Below are 23985 nucleotides of genomic sequence, written 5' to 3' on the forward strand. Positions count from 1 at the left end.
GTTTATAATGGAAAGAAGAGAATGACTATGAGCAAAACTATTACGAGAAAGTCTGGAAGATACTATTAAAGAAGAATGGGAGAAGTTGTCGCCCGAATATTTGAGGAACACTTGCGCAAGTTTCAGGAAGCGTGTGAAGGCAGTTATTGAGAAAGAAGGAGGACACATAGAATAAACACATTTTCTATTATGTACATTTTCTTGTGGCAAATAAATTGTCATGACTTTCAATAAACTAATTGGTCATACACTGTCTTTCAATCCCTGCCTCAAAATATTGTAAATTTTGCTTCCCCACCTTGTATATAATATATGGGTTTCACTTTCTGAAATGAGTGACTGTTGAGCCGCATTATGTAATAAATTCCTATTATGTAATAAAAGTTCAAAATGTAATAAGAATGTCACGTCATTTTGTAATAAAGCCGCATTATGTAATAAACTACCTCAGTGCATTATGTAGTAAATTTTTTCGCATTATGTAGTAAGTTATTACAATTTGAGAAATTTATTTACAAAATGCACTTGACACATTTTTATTTTCAGGAAAATCTAATGTGTTAAATTAATCTTTAAACTGTGGTTAAAGTTCTGATTCCATTACCTGCAGCTCCTGTGACTAATTTCTTCTAAATTGCTCTGAAATTATTTTAATTTGGATTATTACCGTACATGACGAACCATGTTATTACATTTTTTGAAATAAAAATGTCAAGTGCATTTTGTAATAAATTTCTCAAATTGTAATAACTTACTACATAATGTGGAAAAAAATTTACTACATAATGCATTGAGGTAGTTTATTACAAAAGGCGTCAGTTTATTACATGATGCGGCTTTATTACAAGATGACGTGACATTCTTATTACATTTTGAACTTTTATTACATAATGGGAATTTATTACATAATGCGGCTCAACAGTGACAAAAAATATTGAACTTTTTCACGATATTCTAATTTTCTGAGCCGCACCTGTATGTGGCTCCTGGACTTCGGTGCCTTTGACCCCCTTCAGCCCTGGTTTCCACTCTGTGTCGTTTGCTGTGGGTGTTTGGTAACCGGAACTTGCCCTTCCTCAGCATCACCCTCCACCTGAAGATCTCCTGCCCGTCGTCTCCAGCCGCGCCTATGGGCCGAGGGATGACCTGCCCCGTGCCCCAGGTCAAGATCGAGATGGAATCGGACTACGACTCGGACATTGACCACCACCGGCCCCGGGACATGAGCAGCGAGACCACGTTATAAAGCTGAGACCAGACATCTTGCCGTCGGAGCAGCGTTGGATGAGTATGGAATGCTGTGCACGGCCACTGCTGCATGTGGACAGTACTGAGTGGCACAGCTGAGGGGAAGCCACTGTAACCGAGTGAACCAGTGACTACAGTTGGAGAAGTCACGGCTTTAGCTGCATCTGCTTTCTGACAAATTTTGCTTTTAAAGATATATTGAGTACGGAATTGTATAAAGAGAGAGGATATATTTATCTGTATAGTAAACTTGATGTGAAAATATTTATCTTTATACAAATAGCTATATATATTGATATTATACTATGATATAAATTACTCCAAATCTACTCTAAACTCTAATTTATTGCGGTGTCTGTACATGTTCTTCATATTAGCCTGTCTGTACAGAGATTGGTTTAAAGCAGGGGTGTCAAACTCATTTTGGTTCAGGGGCCACATTTAGCCCAATTTGATCTCAAGCGGGCCAGACCAGTAAAATAATGACTTAATAACCTATAAATAATGACAAATCCAAGTTTTTCTTTTTGTTTTGGTACAAAAAGCCCAATTAAATTCTGAAAATATTTACATTTCACAAAAAAGATGTGAATAACCTGAAAAAAACAGAAATTTAATTAGAAAAAGTAGTGCAATTTTAACAATATTCTGCCTCGACTTATTATTTATACATGTACATTTACACACAATGTTACATAAACATTTGGTAACAGGCAGAATATAGTTCAAATTTTGGAGTTTGGAACTAAAATTTGAATATTTTCTGCAATATCGCATCTTATATTAACACAACTACAGATCACAGTGGATCTATAAATGCACAGAACATTTAGTAACAGGCAGAATATTGTTAAAATTGCACATTTCAGGTTGTTCATCTTTGTTTTTATTTATGTATTTATTTGCATTTTATTGTGAAAGAACAGTTTTGTAAATGTAAATATTTTCACAGTGTAATGTTTTGTTTTTTTTTCACTTAAATTTTTTCCACATAATTGTTCACAAAGAAAATTTGTCGTTGTCATTATTTATGGATTATTGTGTTATTATTTTTACTTGAGATCACATTAGTCTGTATGTGGAACCTGAACCAAAACGATTGTGACAACCTTAACTGTTCAGGTTCATTTTTACACTTTCATCCTGCGGGCCGGAATGGAACTTTTGGTGGGCCGGATTTGGCCCCCGGGCCGCATGTTTGACACCTGTGGTTTAAAGGCAGGAAATGTGAAAAGCACAATTTGAGTGACGGAACTGTTTACCACGAGACTGTGATGTGAACTGTACAAAGCCTTTCCATTACGCTAGGCTTGTATTCCCATTGTGTGTCTGAATACGCTGTAGTGTGCCTTCCTCCCCGTTTCCCCTCATTTCTACGACCCCGTACACATTTACCCGAACCAAAAAGAAACAACCAAAATCCCTGATGTTCTAATGTTGCTCAGAGGATGGATTAATGAAAAACAAAGCATAAAGGTTTGTTTGTTTCTCATTCTGTATGAGAATATAATTAACCTTCGACTGCACCGCTGCGTTCCTACAGCAGTTCCAATAACCTACACAACGGATGGTCTAGACTGGACTGATAATGTATGTAATTAAAATGTTCCAAATTATTGATGTTGTTTTGTGTTGAACTTGGACATCTCTGTGTGGTTTCATCATCTCAGCACTTAAATACAGATGATTACAAATCTCTGTTTGCGTTCTTCTTCTTTTTTTTTTTTTTCCTAATTCACTCTGTCGGCACATCTGGTCAGCAGCCAGATTACAGTCAGACGTTGTTAATATTATTCATCTGGATTTATGGACAAAGACAGATGGAGTCAAAACTAATTAAAGGCCGTCTACTGAATGTGCAGCTGAAGCAATCACTTAATTGACAATTAACATGAAAATGGCAAATAGTAATGTGAATATCTTTGCTGTTTTCAGGCTGTAAAGTCAGACAGAAGAAGTCATTTATTAATACTACTTTGGGACATTTTCCCAACTTTCTGGCCACTTATAAACAACATAATGAATGAAAAAAATGTTTAGAATCATTTAACCCTACAATGCCAAACGTATCACATTTGATACATGAGTTTTGAAGCCCTCTACATGATCAGTGTGATTTTTTTTTTTTTCTGGAAAAACCTGATGTATACAATTAGATACATGCAATACACAGATAATCCACCAGAGGCCTTTCCAGTGACACTACAAGATTAAATTAACCCTTTCATGCATACTGGTCTCTACAGTGGACAGCTATTCTACAGCTTTTCTCTTCTATATTCATGGATTTTGTTGCTTTCGTTGTTTTGTTTTGTTTTTTTACACATATCTTTATAAAGTTTTAAGACACTACATATCTTTTCTGACATGAATTGGTAACATTTTGTAGATCTCTTCTGAGCATAAACCCCTAGAATCACAAAGCCCTCCCCATAGTTTTCACACAATTTATCAGTAAATACATGTTTCTGTGCATCAAAAATTAAACGTGTGGTGTCCAGCTGAGTGGACATTTTTGCAATTTCATGAAAAATAGGTCCATAAGAATTTTTTTTTTTTTTCATTATTTTTTTAATGTATTTTTTAAATTATTTTTATTTTATTTTTTTTTTTTTTTTAATTTATTTTTCAGAAGAAAATTTTCAATCACAATGTTTTTTTCATGCCTGAAGAAGAATAAAAACACTCAGGAAAAAATTTTGATTAAGGTTCTCATAATTCGTGCATGAAAGGGTTAATGAGGAAGGAGGCAGAACTTTGCCAATTTTGAAAAAGAATTAGCAATTTGTTAGACATGCTTGTGTTATATTATGTTTTTGTTTGTTCAAAAATAATACTGGAGCATTGAGACCTGATGTATCAAATATGATACAAAATTGAAACTCATATATGGAAGTTGAAATTTGAAAAAAAAATTTTTTGGTTGTACGGAAGGACCAGTACAGGCTCCAGTTTCAAAGAAGTGGAATTTTTGTCAGTGATTTTAATGGTTCAGGCTATACAGGGTTAAATTATGGAAATTGAAATTGCTTAAAAAGTATATATTTTAATGCAACCTCTATCCTAAAAACACATTATTAATTCATTATTTTGGCATAAAAATGTTCTTTATTAATACAAAGGCTTGTCTGACCACTGTAGAATTTTGGAAAATCTACCCAAAACAAGATTATTAGTTCAACAGTAGTTCCTTTTGTCCATGTGTGAAAAAATGCCAAGCAGGATAACAAACTCTAAACCAGGGGTCTCAAACTCATTTTCTTTCAGGGGCCACATTCAGACCAATTTGATCTGCAGTGTGCCGAACCAGTAAAATAATAACAAAATAACCTATAAATAATGACAACTCCAAATTTTTGTCTTTGTTTTAGTACAAAAAGAACCTCATTCAATTATGAAAATACTTTTATAAACTATCCAAACAAAAAAGATATGAATAACCTGAAAAAAAAAAAGGAATTTCTTAAGAAAAATAAGTGCAATTTTAACAATATTCTGCCTTAACTTATTTCTACATGTGCATTATGGATCAGATCTACAAAGACGCTAAACACTGAGGAACAGGCAGAAAATAGTTAAAATTGTGCCTAATTTTCTTTGGACATTTCAGGTTGTTCATATTTGTTCAGGTTATTCACATTTTATTGTTACAGGATAGTTTGTAAATGTAAATATTTTCATAATTTAATGTTAATTTTTGTACTAAAACAAAGACAAAAATTTGAAGTTTGTATTATTTATAGACATAATGTGATATTTTTTTCACATTAAACCGAGAAGAAAACATGGAGTCGTTATTTTTTGTAGGTTATTTTACTGGAAATCATATTGGTCTGTATGTGGAACCTGAACTAAAATAGATCTGTGGAATTTTTGTACTTTGAAAATTCATCCCACGGGCCGGATTGGAACCGTTGGGCCGCATGTTTGAGACCCCTGCTCTAAACTCTTTCAGATTGTGTCTGTGCGTTTATTTAAACTGAAATGCACAACAAACAACATAGTGCACATTTCTAATGGTTCGGTGTTTACATTTTAAAGGGAACTAACTGGAGACAGAAGATAAGTTTCGTATTTAATTTTCATCATTATGTTTTCATAGCTGACAATAAGAATCACTGTTTTCATCACTTTAAAATGATCCATGTACGTCTATAGAAGAACAGGTCACCTCCACAGATGTACAACGCTTGTACTTTGTCGTTCCTTTTTCATTTTATCGCAGGTGGAATCCAGTGAGTAAGGTGCATTTCTGTGACCTATTGTAATCAAACGTCAAGCAGAGTTAATATCCCTTTCACCAAAAAACCCTAAAGAAAAATACTGTCTCCATGGAGAACGTTATAAAAGAGCCACAGTACATTTTGAAGGGCTACCATAGGGGACAGTGACACAAGGGGTATTCATGTGGTTCCAGTATTCACCACTAGATAGCACTGAATATCATACACTGAACCTTTAAGGCACTTGTACTGAGATACAGCAAGAGACACAAAACTTAGACAGCAGAATTACAGCTCTGGAAAAAATCAAGAGACCGCTGCAATTTCCTGTGAAATCAGCATGTGTGCATGTATGACAGCCATTCCATTTTTGTGTCTGTTGAATTCCAAGACAAACACACCTTATTCTACGGAATAAACATCTGATCCATGTCTTATTTAAGAAGGAGAAGTATAAAAACCACTACTGTGGCCATCACTATCTTCTTACAATAGGCAAAAACAGTGCTATTAGTACCGCAAAAGTAATTGGAATCCAAAAATAACTATTGAATACGACTGGACTACTGCTCTGACAATGTTCCCAAACTCTGAGGACTGGTTTTTCTATCAGGATAATCCTCCTGGACTCGTCGGTAGGTCGGTAAAGGCATGGATGACGGACCACCAGATGAAAACCCTGTCATGGCCAGCCCAATCTCCAGACCTGAACCCACTTTGAAAACTTGTGGAATATAATCAAGAGAAAAATGGATGGTCAGAAGCTATTGAACATTCCTGAGTTTCTTGAATTTGAATTTATTCCAACAAATAGTGATGTCTGAACTTTTCCCAAGTTACAGCATTAGTATTGTGTTGTTTAGAAATGAATATGAACTGGTTTTCTTTGCATTATTTGAGGCCTGAAAACTGCATCTTTTTGTTTTTTTGACCATGTGTCATGTTCTGCAAATACACGCTCTAAATAACAATATTTTTATTTGAAATTTGGTAGAAGTGTTGTCGGTAGTTTACAGAATAAAACAAAAATGTTCATTTTACTCAAACACATACCTATAAATGGTCAAATCAGAGAAAGTGATCATTTTGCAGTGGTGTCTTATTTTTTTCCAGAGCTGTAAGTACAGTATATTACATAATCGATAGTAAAGATAATAAATAATCATTATTCCAATTTGGAACACATTCAAATTCCCTATTATTTTGAACAAATTATCTAGCTAATTTATTCTTGCAGCTTCTATGGGAGGGTGTCTGCGTCTATGCACTTTTACATACAACCAAAGGGAGTCCCAGAGTGTGAATCCACTTCTTAGGACAGGGGTGTCAAACTCATTTTAGTTCTGGGGCCACATTCAGCCCGATTTGATCTCAAGTGGGCCGGACCAGTAAAATAATCACAGTATAAAAAGGTAAAATTCTCTTATGATCAGGTTTACATCTACAAAGTTTCCTTAAAAATCTGAATAACATGAACAACTTGAATTGTCTTAAGAAAAACAAGTGCAATTTTAACAATATTATACCTCGGTTTATCAGTTTATCATTTACACATGTGAATTACAATTGCACAAAACATTTAGTAACAGGCAGAATATTGGTAAAATTGCATTTACTTTTCTTAAGGCAATTTCGTTTGTTCATATTTGTTCAGGTTATTCACATTTTTTGTAAATGTATAGTTTGGTTATGTAAACATTTTCATGTAATTTTACTTTTTTTTAACACCAAAAAACAAAGAGAAAATGTGGGGTTGTCATTTTTTACAGGTTATTATGATAATATTTTACTGGTCTAACCCACTTGAAATCTAACTGGTCTGTATGTGTCTGTATGTGGAACCTGAATTAAAATGATTTTGATACCATTGACTGTTAATATCTTCAGTGTAATTTTTGCAATTTTTCACAAATTCACCCTGTGGGCCAGATTGGACCCTTTGGCGGGCTGGATTTGGCCCCCGGGCTGCATGTTTGACACCTGTGTCTTAGGATGTCACGTCAATACACACAAACTGTTCAGCAGAGAGGCGGATTCCTTGGTGAACCCATCGGCGAATCCTTCCCCTTCTACAAGCGACGGCCTCTGGTTGCACATGGGACAGAGTTTGTTGCGTTCTTGTGAGGCTCTCATCCAAATGATGAGGTTCCAGCGTTGACCGGAGGAGATGGGTAGGGCCCCGTGCATGTGCTGGCCCCGGTGGAGGAGGCCCTCGGTCACCCTGTGTTCTACCTCGGTACACTCTGATTCACTTAAAGGCACCTGGAACGAGCAGCAAAGAGTCATAAATGAGCACTGTGGGTGGCATATGACGAGGATTTTAAACCGGCCCGGATGGATAGCAGATTTCAACTTTGGTCCTTCAGAGGCATTACAGCACACTGTGTAATTTCAGATGATGGAGGACTAAACAACTTTCAAAAACTCAAAGATTAATATTACTTGGGAAGGGAAGATTTTTTTAGATACCTTCAGATTAGAACCTATTTTAACAGCATTATAAAAAAAGTGGAACTCAGAAACACGGACTTAACTGACATCATGATTAGGGATGGGAATCGAGAATTGGTTCTTTTTGAGAACCGGATCCCAGTAGCTCGATTCCTTGGAATTGTTTGCCTGCCTGCTTAACGATTCTGCTTATCGATTTCGCCTTCGTTGCGCACGCGCGATGATGCCACACGTACCCTGCATTGTTTTGGTCAGGATGTAGCCAACATGGTGTTGAGACAGAAACATTCCAAAAAGACAACACTAGGTCCACTTGTAACACTTGCAAAGCTTCCATTTCTTCAAAAGGGTGGAATTCCTCCAATACACTCAAACATTTGTCCACAGCATGTGAATCATTTACAGGAATGTCACGTATTTTATTCACTACTGAGCGACGCTTGTGAATGTAGCAGCAGAGTGAACACCGAGCCCAGTTCTGGTTCCGGTGCAGGCAACAAACGTCATACCCCCTCAAATACAAGTTTCCGAAGGAAGGGGAAATGAAATGAGGTGCATAACAACGGGAGACGGGCTGAGTCGAGTCGAACTGGTTCCACATAGTGGACATGCGGCAATAGAGGAATTAATAAAGCGCCTGTAGTTTCACTTTCACTGCCCCCCCACCCCTGAACCAGGCCCGGCATCATCTGTTATTATTATTTGTACATACTGTATATGGTACATTTTCTGTGCAGAGATGGAAATATAAAAGACAGATAATGTAAACACACCCGTTTGTACTCTTTTATTCCCTCACCCATTGAGAATTGATAAGAGAATCAGATCGATAAGCAAAATTGATAATGGAATCGTAATCGTTAAATTCTTATCGATTCCCATCCCTAATCATGATTGCTGCATATAAATCCAAAGTCACCAGCAAACTAGTTGCAAAGATCTACTCATGTTTACAATCAAACAAAGGCGTTTCTACACTCACTATTAAATATAAATGGGAGAAAGAGGCCAAAACAATCATTTCAGAAGAGGACCTGTGGAACATCTGTAAAACCCAATCAGGCATGTCAAATTCAGGTCATTGGAAGGAATTCACCTGGAAAAATATTGTCAGATTTTTCATTACCCCCAAATTAAAACAAATGCTACTAAATTATGGGCATTGTTGGAGAAAATGTGGGAACGCCCTTGCAGACCATTTTCACATTTTCTGGGATTGTCCAAAAATTAGACCTTACTGGATTGAAATGATGAAAATGATTAACACAGTAATGGGGTTTGAGAGTAAACATGATTTCTGCACAGTTTATCTTGGAAATCTACCACCTACAGTCAACTCTAGAGACAAATACCTGATTAATATAATGATGGCAGCCTGTAAAAAAAGCCATAACAAGAAAATGGCTGAGCGAAGAATCCCCAACAAAGAAGGAATGGATTGGAGTTATTAAAGAAATATAAAATATGGAAAAACTAACTTTCTCCTTGAACCATAATTTGGACAAATTGACTAATTATTGGCTAAAATGGACATCTGTCCCAGAAGATGTGACGCCCCAATAGGACAACACCTTGTTTTTCTCACGAGAAATACACATATGTGTCAAAATCTGTGTGTTTTACTATCAACATGCGTAAATATGCATTCCAGGAAAATGTGCACAAATGTTTATGAAAATGACAGATGTAATTAAGTCAGCAGGTTTACGGGACATGATCGGATGCAATATGAGAATATATCTGAATGATCTGACTTGGACTGAAACAGGACAATACCCAAACTAACTCAACCCTCTTATTATGATGGGATAACATTGTGTCTCATTGACCCACATATTTAACGCTGTACTTTAATTTTTGATACTGCCCTGTCTGTGCTTGTTGATGTCTCTTGTTTCGTATGTCTTTCCTTTTTTGTTTTACTGTCTGTTTGTTAAAAAATGTAAAATCTGTTAAAAATAAAGTATAAAAAAATAAATAAATAAAATAAAATAAATGAGCGCTGTTACATCAAAATCTACACAAAACAGAATAATCATATCAATTTGTAAACGCATCCTAACCTGTCTCATGTCTCCAAAATATAGGTTTCCGTCTGTGAAGTCCTTCCCGAGGGATACGTTGAGCGTGACCTCTGCGTTGTCGTAGTGGTAGCTCAGATCCAGGTCTTCATTCATGTCATATTTGACCACAAAGGCCTTTTGGCTGTTCAGACAGCGCCCCCCGCAGTCTGGATAGAGCAAGGACGTGACCGGGTGTAAATACTGCTCACGGAGGGGTGTAATGAAGTCCTCATCGAAGCCCAGTTCATTCAGGAGGATCTGAGAAAAGGCCAAATGGAAAGGATACTGTGAATTTATGGATAAAATCATGTACTGAGCAAAAGTCTTATTCCACCTTTAGCTTTGCCGTTTTTTTCAGGGTTGAGATGAACATATGTATTTATTTCTCATTCTCTTTTCTTCAGATACAACAAGAAAATACAGGAAACATGTGCACAGCCTTAAAAGACACCAAAAAACTGAGCTAAATGGGTTCTAAAGGATAAAGTCACTATTTAATGTGACCTCTGACCCCATGACAAGAAGCAGCACAAACGGTTAGAAACATCTGACGTGTTGAATGAAACCTGGTATAAAACATCAAAAAATTAATGCAATAAATCTCATATTGTTTGAAAAAAGGGTTAAAGACATGTTAAATGCAAAGGGGAGTCACACTAAATATGACTCCTTTGGTTTATAGAAGCTGATTTTATCCTGAAACTTTTGTTTTTACTGCTGTACATCCTTCACATATATCAGATTGGATCTTAATACAGAGACTGAGAAATGCATATGTGTGGTCAATAGAACTTTACTAAACCAACAGACAATGTTAGCCTATCGAACTTTTGCACAGAACTGTAGTTCTCATGGAAAAAAAATTAATGATCTTAACATTTTATTACTTTATAATTTAAGATTTTGCTAAAAGGCTGAATGACCTTTCACACCAAGGTTATTATCGTTAACGAAAACTAACGAAATGACAAAAACTAGAATTGTAAAAACATTTTCGTTAACTGAAATAAATAAAAACTATAATTAAAAGTAAAAAACGATAACTAACTGAAACTGTATTGTGTGCTTACAAAACTAACTAAAACGTGTAAAAATCATAGATAAAATTCCCTAGTTTTCGTTTTTGTCAATGTTGGATTGATACGAAATCGATTTATTTCCCTCAAGCATTTTTAGCTTCTGGCACCATATGATATTTAACGGTCTGTCACTTCTCGTCACTTGTTGTTTAGAGTTGTCTTCTAGTCCCCACTCTACCTGGAAACATGGAGACTAAAGTTGGGAGAAAGTAGCAGAGTCCTGTACTGGGATTTATTTGACTGCGACGGCGAAGAAGAGAAAAGACATGAAAAAACTACACTAAAACTAAGCATTTAGAAAATAACAAAAACTAATAAAAACTAGCAAACCTGCTCTAAAAACTAATTAAAACTAACTGAATTTGAGAAAAAAAAGTCTAAACTAAATAAAACTAAACTACAATGAAAAATCCAAAACTATTATAACCTTGTTTCACACTCGTCATGTACATGCAGGTGACAAATTAAAGGAAAAAACAATGTACAGTCTGAAATGGACGTATTACCCCATAGTGGTTCATGGTGTTGGGTCTTCCTTTGGGGGCTGACGACTGCTCGAAGTGCTCCAGCTCCTCCAGCAGTTCCTCACAAAAACTTTTCTCAAACACAGGGAATCGATACACCCTCGGAGCTTCAACAGAAAGATCACACTATTATTAAAGATGCTCTCTAAAGTATTTTACTACATTGGTAATTCACTGCCTTGATGCCAGTACATGGAGTTATTAGTAAAGTTTCAGCTTTAATGTTTAAAATTCTAAGTTTTTAAGCCTTGGGTATTTTTCATTGATGTTTACCTGCTCAAACTGCACAATGGGAGCTTAATACAGGTGGATATTAATTTTAATTTAAAATACAACACAATACAATACAGTATTGTTACACTGGTTGTGCAACAAAATTACAGGTGGTCTCTACCAGCGACAGTACACTTACATCTAAATAACACAATAAAATACAGACATATATTTTAAAAATCGGCTAAAATTTACTTAGAGGGTCAAATGAGTGGCCATTTTTGTCAAAAAAAAAAAAAAAAAAAGTTGTAAGAAATGCATAGAACTGTGTTGAAATAATGCTAATACATTTGTGCACAGACTACTCATATTATTTGACAGTGGAAGCTATATTTTCAGAAATACTGGATTTTCAATAGCACGTGTATGTGAAAACTTTTGCTGGTGGACGGACGTGACATTACCCATGATGATCTGGTCAGTACCAGTACTTTATTAGGAATAAACTTATATACTTACTATTGCTAATTCTCCTCTTATTCATAAATGTTAGTATTGTGGATCTAAAACAATAACAGCTGACACAAAAACACAAAATGTGGCAGTGGACGGATGTGACATGGTTGTTACAGATCCCATCATACTGATGCTCGGCAGCCATGTCACCGTTTCCACAAATGATCCCTGTGCAAAAACTAGGATCAGAATTATTTATTGTGTAGTTTATCATCATACTAAAGAGTAAATAACAATATAGAATTGTTATTTCTTCATAAAAATTCTTATTATTAGAAAACTGTTGATTTAAAAAGTGACATGTGACATTCTTAATGTATGTATTGGCGTAACATAAGCAGGATGGATCAGCACCATACTCCATATTGCAACCTGTAAAAATAAAACATGTGATATGTAGGATAGAATCTTGTAAGAAAAATTGGGGAATCTAAAAGAATAGAATATTTGTTTTTCAGGTAAATTCAGTTCAAATATAACTTGGCAATTTGTGACATGAAAATATAGCATTAATTGTGATGAAATTGGACATTTTTGACCTGAAAACATAGTTCATATGACCATCAACATGTTGCAACAGAACTGAAATCCTGTAAATTTGCATAACTTGCATTTACCAACACAAAGTTCCTTTGGGGATTCACTTATATTGATTTCTTATGCACAAAGACATAAATAAGACCTCTAAGCAAATTTTAGCCGAAATATACAATATAAAATAGTGTGCAATCGAAATATCTGCAATAAAATATAAAAAAATATATAAAAGTTGTATAAAAATGTGTAAATGTAGCAGTGTAAACATCCATGTGCCAGACATGAGGTACATGTTCCGTTAGTGGTTATTGCACTTTACAGTGAGGTATGGTGTGTGTTTACAGCCCAGGGGAAGAAGCTGTCCGTACGCCTGATGATGTGGGATTTGATAGATAAATCAAATTAAGTCACAGAAGTAGCTTACATTTAGGAGTTCAAAACCAAACATTGTTTTACTACTAACTTTGCTCAACTTTCTTTAAAGCAGCATATGACGTTCATCACCAATTTTTCATCAAATAAAGTAAAACCTGAGTGATAGCCTAAGTATCAGGAATCCGTTAGTCTTTCTATGATTATGCATCTGAGTCACTCCCCTCATGGTGATCAACTTCGAAATTGACGCCATCACAAGCAGTCTGTTTGTTCACATACCAAAGCGAAACCTTTTCGGAATTCACAGAATAACTAACAAATTTGTGATACTTACTCACTCAGGTTTCACAGATTTGATGAAAAACTTAAATGTAGTGTCAATGTGGTCAGATTATCATAGTCACAGAATATTTGCTTACTTTACTTTGAAAAACTTGGGAATAACAATTCACTTCCATGCTATAATGTAATTTAACTGAAGTAAAGTTAAATTAATACAATACAAGAATTACATGGTAACACAGAGATCCTTGTTAACCCTTTCATGCATGAATTTTGAGAACCTTAGTCAATATTTTTTTCTTGAATGATTTTATTCCTCTTTAAGCATCTGAAAGAAAAAAAAAAACAATGCAATTGAGTTTTTTTTTAATGAAGCTATTTTTCATGGAGTTACAAAAATGTCCACTCAGGTGGACACCATAAGTTTAATTTTTGAAGCCAAGAAACATTTATTTAAAACTCATCATCAGAAAGTGAAAGAGTGTGTGAAAACTATGAAATAAAAACATTTTTAATGCAGCTAATCTGATGTTTTCTCACATTTTAACATACTATAATACTATTTATTACTCACTTCATGGAGATAATATGCAAAAAAAAAAAACTACTTTTTGTTTAAGAAAGCTGTTAATTACAGTCCAATAACAATTAGTAATTGATTTCCACTCAAACATGTTAGTGCAGATCAGGTTTATCTAGAACAGTAAAGTTACAGTAATGGTCTGAATGTCAGTGTATTATTATGGGATGGTGCATAAGTGTCCACTGTGTTGGCTGATCTGGAACTAAAACAACCAAACCCATGAATATACAAGAGAACAGCTGGAGAAGAACTGTCCACTGAAGTGACCACTGGAGTGACCACTGTGCATGAAAGGGTTAAAAAAAAAAAAAATGAAAAAAAAAAAAAAAAAAAAATCTTATGAACCAATTTTTCATGAAGTTGCAAAAACATCCCCTCAACTGGACACCATGCATTTAATTTTTGATGCACAGAAACATGTATTTACTGATAAATTGTGTGAAAACTATGGGGAGGGCTTGTGATTCTGGGGGTTTATGCTCAGGAGAGATCTACATAATGTTACCAATTCATGTCAGAAAAGATATATAGTGTCTTAAAATTTTAATAAAGATATGTGTAAAAAAACAAACAATGAAAAGAACAACAAAATCCATGAATATACAAGGGAACAGCTGTAGAATAGCTGTCCACTGTAGTGACCAGTATGCATGAAAGGGTTAAAATCTTCATTTAATTAGTAAATAACAGCAATAATGGATAGTCAGGTTTGAGGGTAATATTAGCCTATAACACTGAAAATCTTGCAAATATGTGGTAACTGACATGGTTAGAACTAGTGATGTTAAGATTAGGAGAAACATTCATATTTATTGTCGAGTTCTGACATGAAACGTCTGGGCATGTTTTACAGCTGGTGTTTGAGGACAGTATTTAATGACCCCCCCACTTCCCATTTAATCCTCAATACTCTTCATCTTACCTGCCTCTTCCTCCAAAAGTTCAAGGAGACCTTCTGCGCTGGCACCGCTGCTTCGACAGTACTCCACCATCTGCTTGAACTCTGGAGCGAGGTGGGATTCCTGCGTGGAGTCGCAGTGCAGACGCAGGTCAACACGGTGTTAATCTCACATTATTAATGACACAAACAGCAGTGAATACCTGCAGATGGTAGACGTGAGGATGGAGAGGCTGGTAAGTGTCTTTGATAACAGCAGCTCGCTCTGCAGACGTCACACCTAAACGCCTCCGTCTGGCCACTTCCTGACAAATCTAAACAGGACATTCACTGAGTTAAATTATAGTTTCATAAGAGCCAGGCTAACGTTATGTTTTACTTTAACTGTCATGTCGTTGTCCCATTATGTTAGCATAAACATGTTTTATAGAGACAGATTAAATATATGACTTTCTTAACTTGTTTCTGCAGCATCTGCTTGTAGTTACCATATTATTTATTACTCAGCATCTCATCATAACAACATACAATCATTAGCTAAAGACCTTCTTGTATCTTCTTAATGTCTCCATCAAAAGTGTAATATTTTCTACAATACATGGGCAAAATAAAACTTTCCACTCTGCCATGTTTCTGAGGCAAATGTACTTCTTACACCACTATATTTGTGTAGCAGATTTAAGAGCTTTCCAGATTACAGTTTTTCATATCTACCCTGTCCAGTGTAAACTAAATTTCTCTAAAAGTGTGCAGTTTTGTGCCAAACCAGAAGGATTATGTGTTTCTTCATGGGTTGAGGAAAACAATCTTCATAATTTAAATAAACTCTTTAAAATCCCTTTTGGGAGGCCTGTTTGTCTGTGCTCATGAAGAGTTGATTTGCAACATAAACACTGCTCTCTCAGGTCAGTGAGGCTGAAACACATGCTGATCTTTTAGAACACAGGTGTCAAACATGAGGCCCAGGGGCCAAAACCGGCCCGCCAAAGGTTCCAATCTGGCCCGCGAGATGAATTTACAAAGTGCAAAATGCAAAAATTACCCTGAAGATATTAACAGTCAAGGGCATCAAACTCAAAAATAATAGCATAATAACCTAGAAATAATGAGTCCAAATTTTCTTCTTGGTTTAATGTGAGAAAAATAATATGACATTATGCCTATAAATAATGGCAACACCAATTTTTTCTCTTTGATTTATTGCAAAGAACATTAAATTCTGATATCCTTTAATAATAAAATGTCAATAACCTGAACAAATATGAACAACCTGGAATGGCTAAAGAAAAATAAGTGCAATTTTAACAATATTTTGCCTATTTTGTGTCTTGGTAGATCTGATCTGTAATGCACATGTATAAATCATAAGTTGAGGCATAATATTTGATAAAATTGTACTTATTTTTCTTTAGAAATTTCTGTTTTTTCCAGTTATTCACATCTTTTTTTTGTTTTGGATAGAAATAGTTTCAACATTTAATGTTATTTTCTGCACTAAAAAAATTTGGAGTCGTTATTATTTACAGGCTATTATACTATTATTTTACTGGTCCGGCCCACTGGAGATCAAATTAGGCTGAATATGGCCCCTGAAAGAAAATGAGTTTGAGACCCCTGTTTTAGAATATGATACGGTAGATCAGGGGTGTCAAACTCATTTTAGTTGAGTGGCCACATACACCCAATCTGATCTCAAGTGGGCCGGACCGGTAAAATAATAGTAAAATGACTTAGAAATAATGACAACTCCAAAGTTTATTTTTTGTTTTAGTGCAAGAAAGTATTATATTTATAAACTATTCTTAAACAAAAAATGTGAATAACCTGAACTTCCATGAACCTGAAGTTTCTTAAGAAAAATGTTTGCAATTTTAACCATATTATGTTTCTGCTTATTATTTTCACATGTGCATTAGAACTTACAGATCACAGTGGATCTACAAATACACAAAACATTTAGTAATAGGTGTCTGGAACTGAAAAGAATTTAGCTTTGTGATCAATACAACTTGACTGGCAATGTCTTTTGAGTAACCTTTGCAAATTCATCCCAGATTGAACCCTTTGGAGGGCTGTTTTTGGCCTGCAGGCTGTATGTTTGACACCTGTGCAGTAGACAAAGCAGGCGAAATGAGCTCAACCTTTGTCATCTATACATTTCACAGACCCTAACAGCTGCAGGTGACTAAAAGCATTTACTGATCTAAAATATTTAATAACTTTTGCACCACTAATTCTATCAATATATTTAAATAACTCAGGTAACAATATATTTTGCTGCAAAACTGATTTTTGCTTCAGTTTTCTCTGTTCTGATAAGATAACCTTTGAATTTACACTGAGCTTTTTAGAACATCTACATCAGGGGTGTCAAACTCATTTTAGTTGAGGGGCCACATTCAGCTAAATTTGATCTGCAGTGGGTCGAACCAGTAAAATAATAACATAATAATATATAAATAATGTCAACACCAAACTGTTCTCTATGTTTAAGAGCGAAAAAGTAAATTTACATTAGGAAAAGGTTTACATCTACAAACTATCCTTTCAAACAATGTGAATAACATGAACAAACTGAAAAAATAGTGTAATTTTAATGATATTCTGTCTCAGTTTATCATTTACACATGTACATTATAACTTATAAATCACAGTGGATCTACAAATACACAAAACATTTAGTAACAGGCAGAATATTGGTAAAATTGCATTTACTTTTCTTAAGACATTTCCATTTGTTCATATTTGTTCAGGTTATTCATGTTTTTTGTAAAAGTATAGTTGGGTAATGTGAACATTTTCATATAATTTTACTTCTTTACACCAAAAAACAGAAAATTTGGGGTTGTCATTATTAATAGGTTATTATGATAATATGTTACTGGTTCTGACCCATTTAAAATCTAATTGGACTGTATGTGTCTGTATGTGGAACCTGAATTAAAATGATTTTGACACCATTGATTATTAATATCTTCAGTGTAATTTTTGCATTTCACAAATTCATCCCGGGGGCCAGATTGGACCCTTTGGCAGGCCGGATTTGGCCCCCAGGCCACATGTTTGACACCTGTGATTTACATGATCATTAAATGAAATATAGGAAAATACTAGATTTTCACTGACAAATGCAAAATGCTGAGGATGATAGTGGAATAAATTGTGATAATTCACTTAGGGAAGGATAAATCTAGAAAAGAAGTCATTTGTTGACAAATACAACATAATACATGTTCTGCTTGGTTAAATTTAGTTAGTTTGGTTTTTTTTAATTGATATTTTGACAGACAGTACAACATATGCCATCATCACAAAATAGAAGACATAAACATCATCCACTGTCTGGTTTTCAAATATGCACGTAAGACAAACACTAACAAACACCAGCAAACAAACTTAAAAAAAAAAAAAAAAAAAACACCACTTGTGCCTTACATTTAAGTTCTACATTTGTCCTCTCATTCTACCTCTCAGTCAGTATACTGGATTAGGTCAGACCAGACACCTTACATTTATATAGACAACCTCTCAATTGACGTCAGAAAGGAGCCCCAGACTTCATTGAAAATGTCTTCTCTCCCCATTACTCTGTATGTGACTCGCTCAAAGGTAACCATTCTTGTCATCAATTCAATCCATTCCTTAAAACAGCAGGGACTAGATGACTTCCACTGTCTCAGAATTATTCTACATCCTGTAGTAGTAGCTAAACGTATCCACAGTCTCTGTCTTGCAGTCAGAGTGTTATTGTCTGGCAGCAGACCCAAAATACACAGAGCTGGAGTCTTGGACAGTTGCATTCAGAACAAATCATTTAAGAGGGTAACAACCCCTTCCCACTGTTGTACATTTTTTTCACAAGAATATAACATGGGTACAAGAGTTCCCACTTCCTTCTGGCACCTCCAGCATTTATCACTGTCCCTAAGTTTTAGTTTGGCCAGTTTACTAGGTGTCCAGTGGTTTCTATTTAACAATTTGTACTGAATTAGCTGAGATTGTGCTTCACAAGAACAGCTATGCCAGGATGCAACCAACTTCATCTATCTGCTGAAATCTGTTCGTCCACGTCTTTCTCCCAGCACAGTCTCAGCCCCTCCAAATGGGGGGATCGTGCCTCCCTGAAAAGTTCTTAAAATTTAGAGGCTCCATGTTTTTTATATTTAGTTACAAGGACTAACTCTTGAATCCTGGTCACAGGGTCAGGGTTCCTCCCCTGGGTAGTTTTAATACAGAGCCCAATCTGTATGAATTTCCAAAACTCCTCTTGTCAAAGGTTAAATTTTTGCTTAAATTCATCAAATGACATTAATCCATTTTTGCTAAGTAAGTCACCAAGCAAGTTTATTCCAGCTTTGGCCCATTTCTCCCATATAACAGGTTTTTTTGCCAATTAATATTTTTTTGTTATACCAAATAGAGGATTTAGGAGTGAGGTATGGGCTAGATTTTATAAGTTGGTGAGCACCCATCCAAGTTTCTTGCACAAATGTCAGTACTGGATCCTTAAAGGGTACCAGTCTTCCCCTCTGAGTAAGAAATATGTTAAATTTACAGGATGGGGAAGCAAAATTTACAATATTTTGAGGCAGGGATTGAAAGACAGTGTATGACCAATTAGTTTATTGAAAGTCATGACAATTTATTTGCCACAAGAAAATTGACATAATAGAAAATGTTTTTATTCTATGTGTCCTCCTTTCTCAATAACTGCCTTCACACGCTTCCTGAAACTTGCGCAAGTGTTCCTCAAATATTCGGGTGACAACTTCTCCCATTCTTCTTTAATAGTATCTGTAAGAAAGTCGACATTGCTGTGTGATGTTCTATTGGTAGCATGTTCTAAAACGCCCCAAATAGCATAATCCAGAGGGTTTAGATCTGGGCTAGAAGGCGGCCATAAACATGATTCCCAAAAATTGCTAAAGTTGGATTTGTTGCTGTTGTCAACAAGTGTTTTGGTGTTCTTGTGTAAGATTTTAACTTCAAATCATATTTTACTTTCTAACAGTCTTGTTGTCTACCTCATGTTCAATTGCCATTTTTCTCATGGATTTGGTTGGATCCTTTAGGATTTTGGATTTGAGAGCTTTAATAAAAGATTTGGTACGCTTTTTGTTGCTTCCTCCACTTCCAGACTTTCTCGTAATAGTTTTGCTCATAGTCATTCTCTTCTTTCCATTATAAACAGTCTTTATGGACACTCCAACTATTTTTGAAATCTCCTTTGGTGTGATGAGTGCATTCAGCAAATCACACACTCTTTGACGTTTGCTTTCCTGATTACTCATATGGGCAAAAGTTTCTGAAAAGGTATGGATAATAGTGTTAGGTATGATTATGACATCAATATATGTTTGGTTTCAAAACAATTGACGTAGTGCCTGCTGAGAAAAAACAACTAAATGTTCATTGTAAATTTTGCTTCCCCACCCTGTAGTTTTATATGCACATCCATTCCTCACATTCAGGTTCCAGAATGAATACTAAAATAATACAAAGATTAAATTTTAAAAGGATCTAACATTTTGCTGAATGTGTTGCAACCTTAATTTGAAGAGTGGAAGAATGTTTACGAAGAAAATAGTGGATGATGTTATGTTCATGCTGTCTACAATGAAATAAATGTCAAAGTAAGTTCTTTTATAGTAAACTATTCCCTATTTGTGCCTGTATCATGACTGATATTAGTTTTATTGTAAATACTTTTAAGCCTAATTCTTGCACACTTACAAGGTCTTGAAAGCAGAACTTCCTTGTCTTGAAATAATAAGGCTGTTTTACAATATATATGAAGGTGTAGTAAAGGTAGTAACACTGTTATTATGGTGCAGATCCGTCTGTTCCCATTAAAAACAACACAAACTAGTACATGTACAGTTTTGGTTTCTTGCCTTATTGTGGACGTCCTCAAACTGCTGATCTGTCAAACAGCCAAGCCTCCTGAGCACCTGTGTAGTAAAAGTTATCATGTTTCAGTTAGTTTTCTTCAGTTTATTTGATCATTTGAACCTAAAACTTGCCACTCACTGTTTCATAGTCCAGTCTGAACTGCTGCTCCGACACATAACGAACATGGAGCTTGTAGTCCTCCACAAAAATATTATCAGTGGTGAAACAGTTACACACATAAAATTTTGGCGTCTCTTCCACCTCGTTTTTCATGATTATACGACTGAAAGTGACAACATTATAAGATACACACAAAAATACTGTACTGTTTGTACTGTCGCATAAACATTTACTATGCTAGCCGCGGCTAATGCTACGTCTGTTAGCAGGTACTTCCGGTTTGACCTCTTCAGAATAAAAGCACACAGTTAAATGAACACAAGAAGTAATAGTAAAAACTCCAAATGTTACTTAAGTTAACCCTTTCATGCATGAATTATGAGAACCTGAGTTGAGATTTTTTTCCTGAGTGTTTTTATTCGTCTTTAGGCATTAAAAAAAATGCAATTGAATTTTTTTTTTTTTTTTTTTATGAACCTGTTTTTCATGGAGTTACAAACACATCTGCTCAGCTGGACACCATGCGTTTAATTTTTTAAGCAAAGAAACATGGATTTATAACCCATCATCCAGAAGTGATAGACTGTGTGAAAACTATTCATTCAATAATTTTTTTTGTTTATTTCGAGCATTTACAGAATAAATGCAAATTCAGAATTCCAAAATCATTCATCTAGACTCGAAAAGGAGTTGGAAGAAGAAAAACTATGAAACAAAAACATTTTTCATGCAGCCAGTCTGAGGTTTTCTCACATTTTAACATACTCTAATACTAGTTATTACTAACTTCATGGAGATAATATGCAAAAAAATATATTTTTTTTTTTTTTTTGATTAAGAAAAGTGTTAATTACAGTCTAGTAACAATGAGCAATTGATTTAAAATGTATTTCTTCAGATCAGGTTTATCAAGAACAGCAAGGTTACAGAAATGGTATGAATTGCAGTGGATGGGATGATGCATAAATGTCTACTGTGTTGGCTGATATAATGATAATAATAATAATAATAATAATAATAATAATAATAATAATAATAATAATAATAATAATAATAATAAGTTGCATTTGTAAAGCATTTTTCATTCAGCAGAATCTCAAAGTGCTACAGAGAGAATATATGGAACTAAAACAACAAAACCCATGAATATGCAAGAGAACAGCTATAGGATAACTGTCCACTGGAGTGACCACTGTGCATGAAAGGGTTAAACCAGGGGTGTCAAACTCATTTTAGTTCAGGGGCCACATTCAGCTAAATTAGATCTGAAGTGGGCCAAACCAGTAAAATAATAATATAATTTATATATAAATAATTTCAGCTCCAAACTTTTATCTATGTTTTCAAGCAAAAAAAAGTTGATTTACATTATGAAAAGGTTTACATCTGCAAACTCTTTTCAAAAGATGTAAATAACATGAACAAACTGAAAAAAATAAGTGTAATTTTAACAATATTCTGCCTCAGTTTATTATTTACATACATACATTATAACTTACAGATCACAGTGGATCTACAAATACAAAATACATTTAGCAACAGGCAGAATATTGTTAAAATTGTACTTACTTCTCTTAAGACATTTCAGGTTGTTCAAATTTGTTCAGGTTATTTACATTTTTTGTGAAATTATACTTTGCTTTAGTGTAAATACATGAAAATATTTACATTTACAATGGGAAAAGTTTAGAGTTGTCATTATTTATATGTTATTATGATAGTATTTTACTGGTCTAACCCACTTGAGATTGAATTGATCTGAATGTGGAACCTGAACTAAAAGGATTGTTAATATCTTAGTGTAATTTTTGCATTTCACAAATTCATCCCAAGGGCCGGACTGGACCCTTTGGTGGGCTGGATTTGGCCCCCGGGCCGCATGTTTGATGTCTGTGAGTTGTACTATACTAAAACTATTACTAGGAAAATGCCCAAAATACCCAGTAGAAGTATTTATTACACTGGTCAACAACAAATTTATTGTTTAAGTTTTTTGAGATGATTTAGGATAATTTTGGTGTGCTGAATCCAAAAATTACATTACCGGTAATTTTGCTCAATCAGGTCAACTTTCTGAACTATGCTACATATTGGCTTTTTAACATTTTTGCTTACATTTATGGGCATTTTCACATCATATGATACAAAATTCTTTCATATTTCTTGTAATAAATGAGTTCTGAAGATTTTACTATTGCCAATTTATGATTAATGGTTTTTATAATATTACAGGTGAATGAAATGGCTTCGACTAGAAGATCTTGCAAAAATAAGCCTGACGTATTCTGCTACATCTGCGGTGAATACACCATTGTACTTAACAGGAATCAAGGCACAAGTTTCATAAAGTGTGCTTACCAATCTTATTTTGGTATTAATTATTATATTTTGTGAGAAGATCAAATTTTTCAAAATCAAATTAGCCTAAAAACCTGACCTGATTGAGATTTAGTGGTGCAAAATGGTCCTAATTCAGTTGAAAAAACCTAGACAACTTGCAAAAAACATTTTTTTGTAACCCAGTGTTATGCATAACCTTGGTACTGCATCCCTTCTTGTGTTGGTATCATATATTTTATGTAAACAGATAACAGGTAATTAAAATGGAGTTGAATAAATAAGTAAATATATAAATAAATAGATATAAGTACCTAGTGAAATGCAGTATTTCCATCTAAAATGAAAACAAGTAAAAGTATAAGGTGGCATAAAACTGAATCATATAAGTAGAGAGCAAAATTGTGGCAAGTGTTTCAATAATACAGCTGTTATAAGAGTTTTTAAAAAATGGTGGAACAGCAATAAAATTTACAAAACGTCATGTTGTGAGCATCATTTGTGCGCCAAGAGTCTAATCATTTCTATTAAAAACAGTTCCCTACTAGAATACTATGTGCCCCCACCAAGGTTATAATAGTTTTGGATTTTTCATTATAGTTTAGTTTTATTTAGTTTTGACTTTTTCTCTAATTCTGTTAGTT

General features: G+C 34.6%; 2 protein-coding genes across 3 annotated transcripts in view; one reads left to right on the plus strand and one right to left on the minus strand.

Annotated features, from left to right (window-relative positions):
• slc4a5a (solute carrier family 4 member 5a) overlaps nt 1-13191 on the plus strand; it is a 146669-nt gene extending 133478 nt beyond the window's left edge. The window contains exons 26-27 of one of the 2 annotated variants that reach the window (XM_030143885.1): nt 1081-1279; nt 13180-13191. In XM_030143885.1, the coding sequence (XP_029999745.1) occupies nt 1081-1246 (166 nt within the window). In that variant the 3' untranslated portion in view covers nt 1247-1279; nt 13180-13191. Of the gene's footprint in view, nt 1-1080; nt 1640-13179 lie in introns of those variants that run through there. The other variant, XM_030143884.1, reaches the window with a different exon arrangement.
• Nucleotides 5992-21266, minus strand: ogfod2 (2-oxoglutarate and iron-dependent oxygenase domain containing 2). Its single transcript, XM_030143886.1, has 8 exons — nt 21023-21266; nt 20887-20943; nt 15196-15306; nt 15017-15116; nt 11571-11695; nt 9986-10243; nt 7465-7733; nt 5992-6789 (listed from the first exon to the last, which is right to left on the minus strand). Exons 1-7 carry the CDS (start codon nt 21155-21157, stop codon nt 7467-7469), a joined length of 1053 nt encoding a protein of 350 aa, XP_029999746.1. The 5' UTR covers nt 21158-21266; the 3' UTR covers nt 5992-6789; nt 7465-7466.
• Nucleotides 21267-23985: the final 2719 nt, after the last annotated feature.

Source organism: Sphaeramia orbicularis, chromosome 9 (assembly GCF_902148855.1).
Source record: "Sphaeramia orbicularis chromosome 9, fSphaOr1.1, whole genome shotgun sequence".
NCBI classification, from domain to species: domain Eukaryota; kingdom Metazoa; phylum Chordata; class Actinopteri; order Kurtiformes; family Apogonidae; genus Sphaeramia; species Sphaeramia orbicularis.

Excerpts from the sequence above, each read along its gene's own strand:
- ogfod2 (XM_030143886.1), bottom strand. The coding sequence starts at position 21,157 with ATGAAAAACGAGGTGGAAGAGACGCCAAAATTTTATGTGTGTAACTGT. Across the intron at positions 15,117-15,195 it reads CTCACGTCTACCATCTGCAG|GAATCCCACCTCGCTCCAGA; the intron begins GTATTCACTGCT and ends GACTCCACGCAG. Across the intron at positions 11,696-15,016 it reads ACTTTTGGAGGAAGAGGCAG|CTCCGAGGGTGTATCGATTC; the intron begins GTAAGATGAAGA and ends TTTCTGTTGAAG.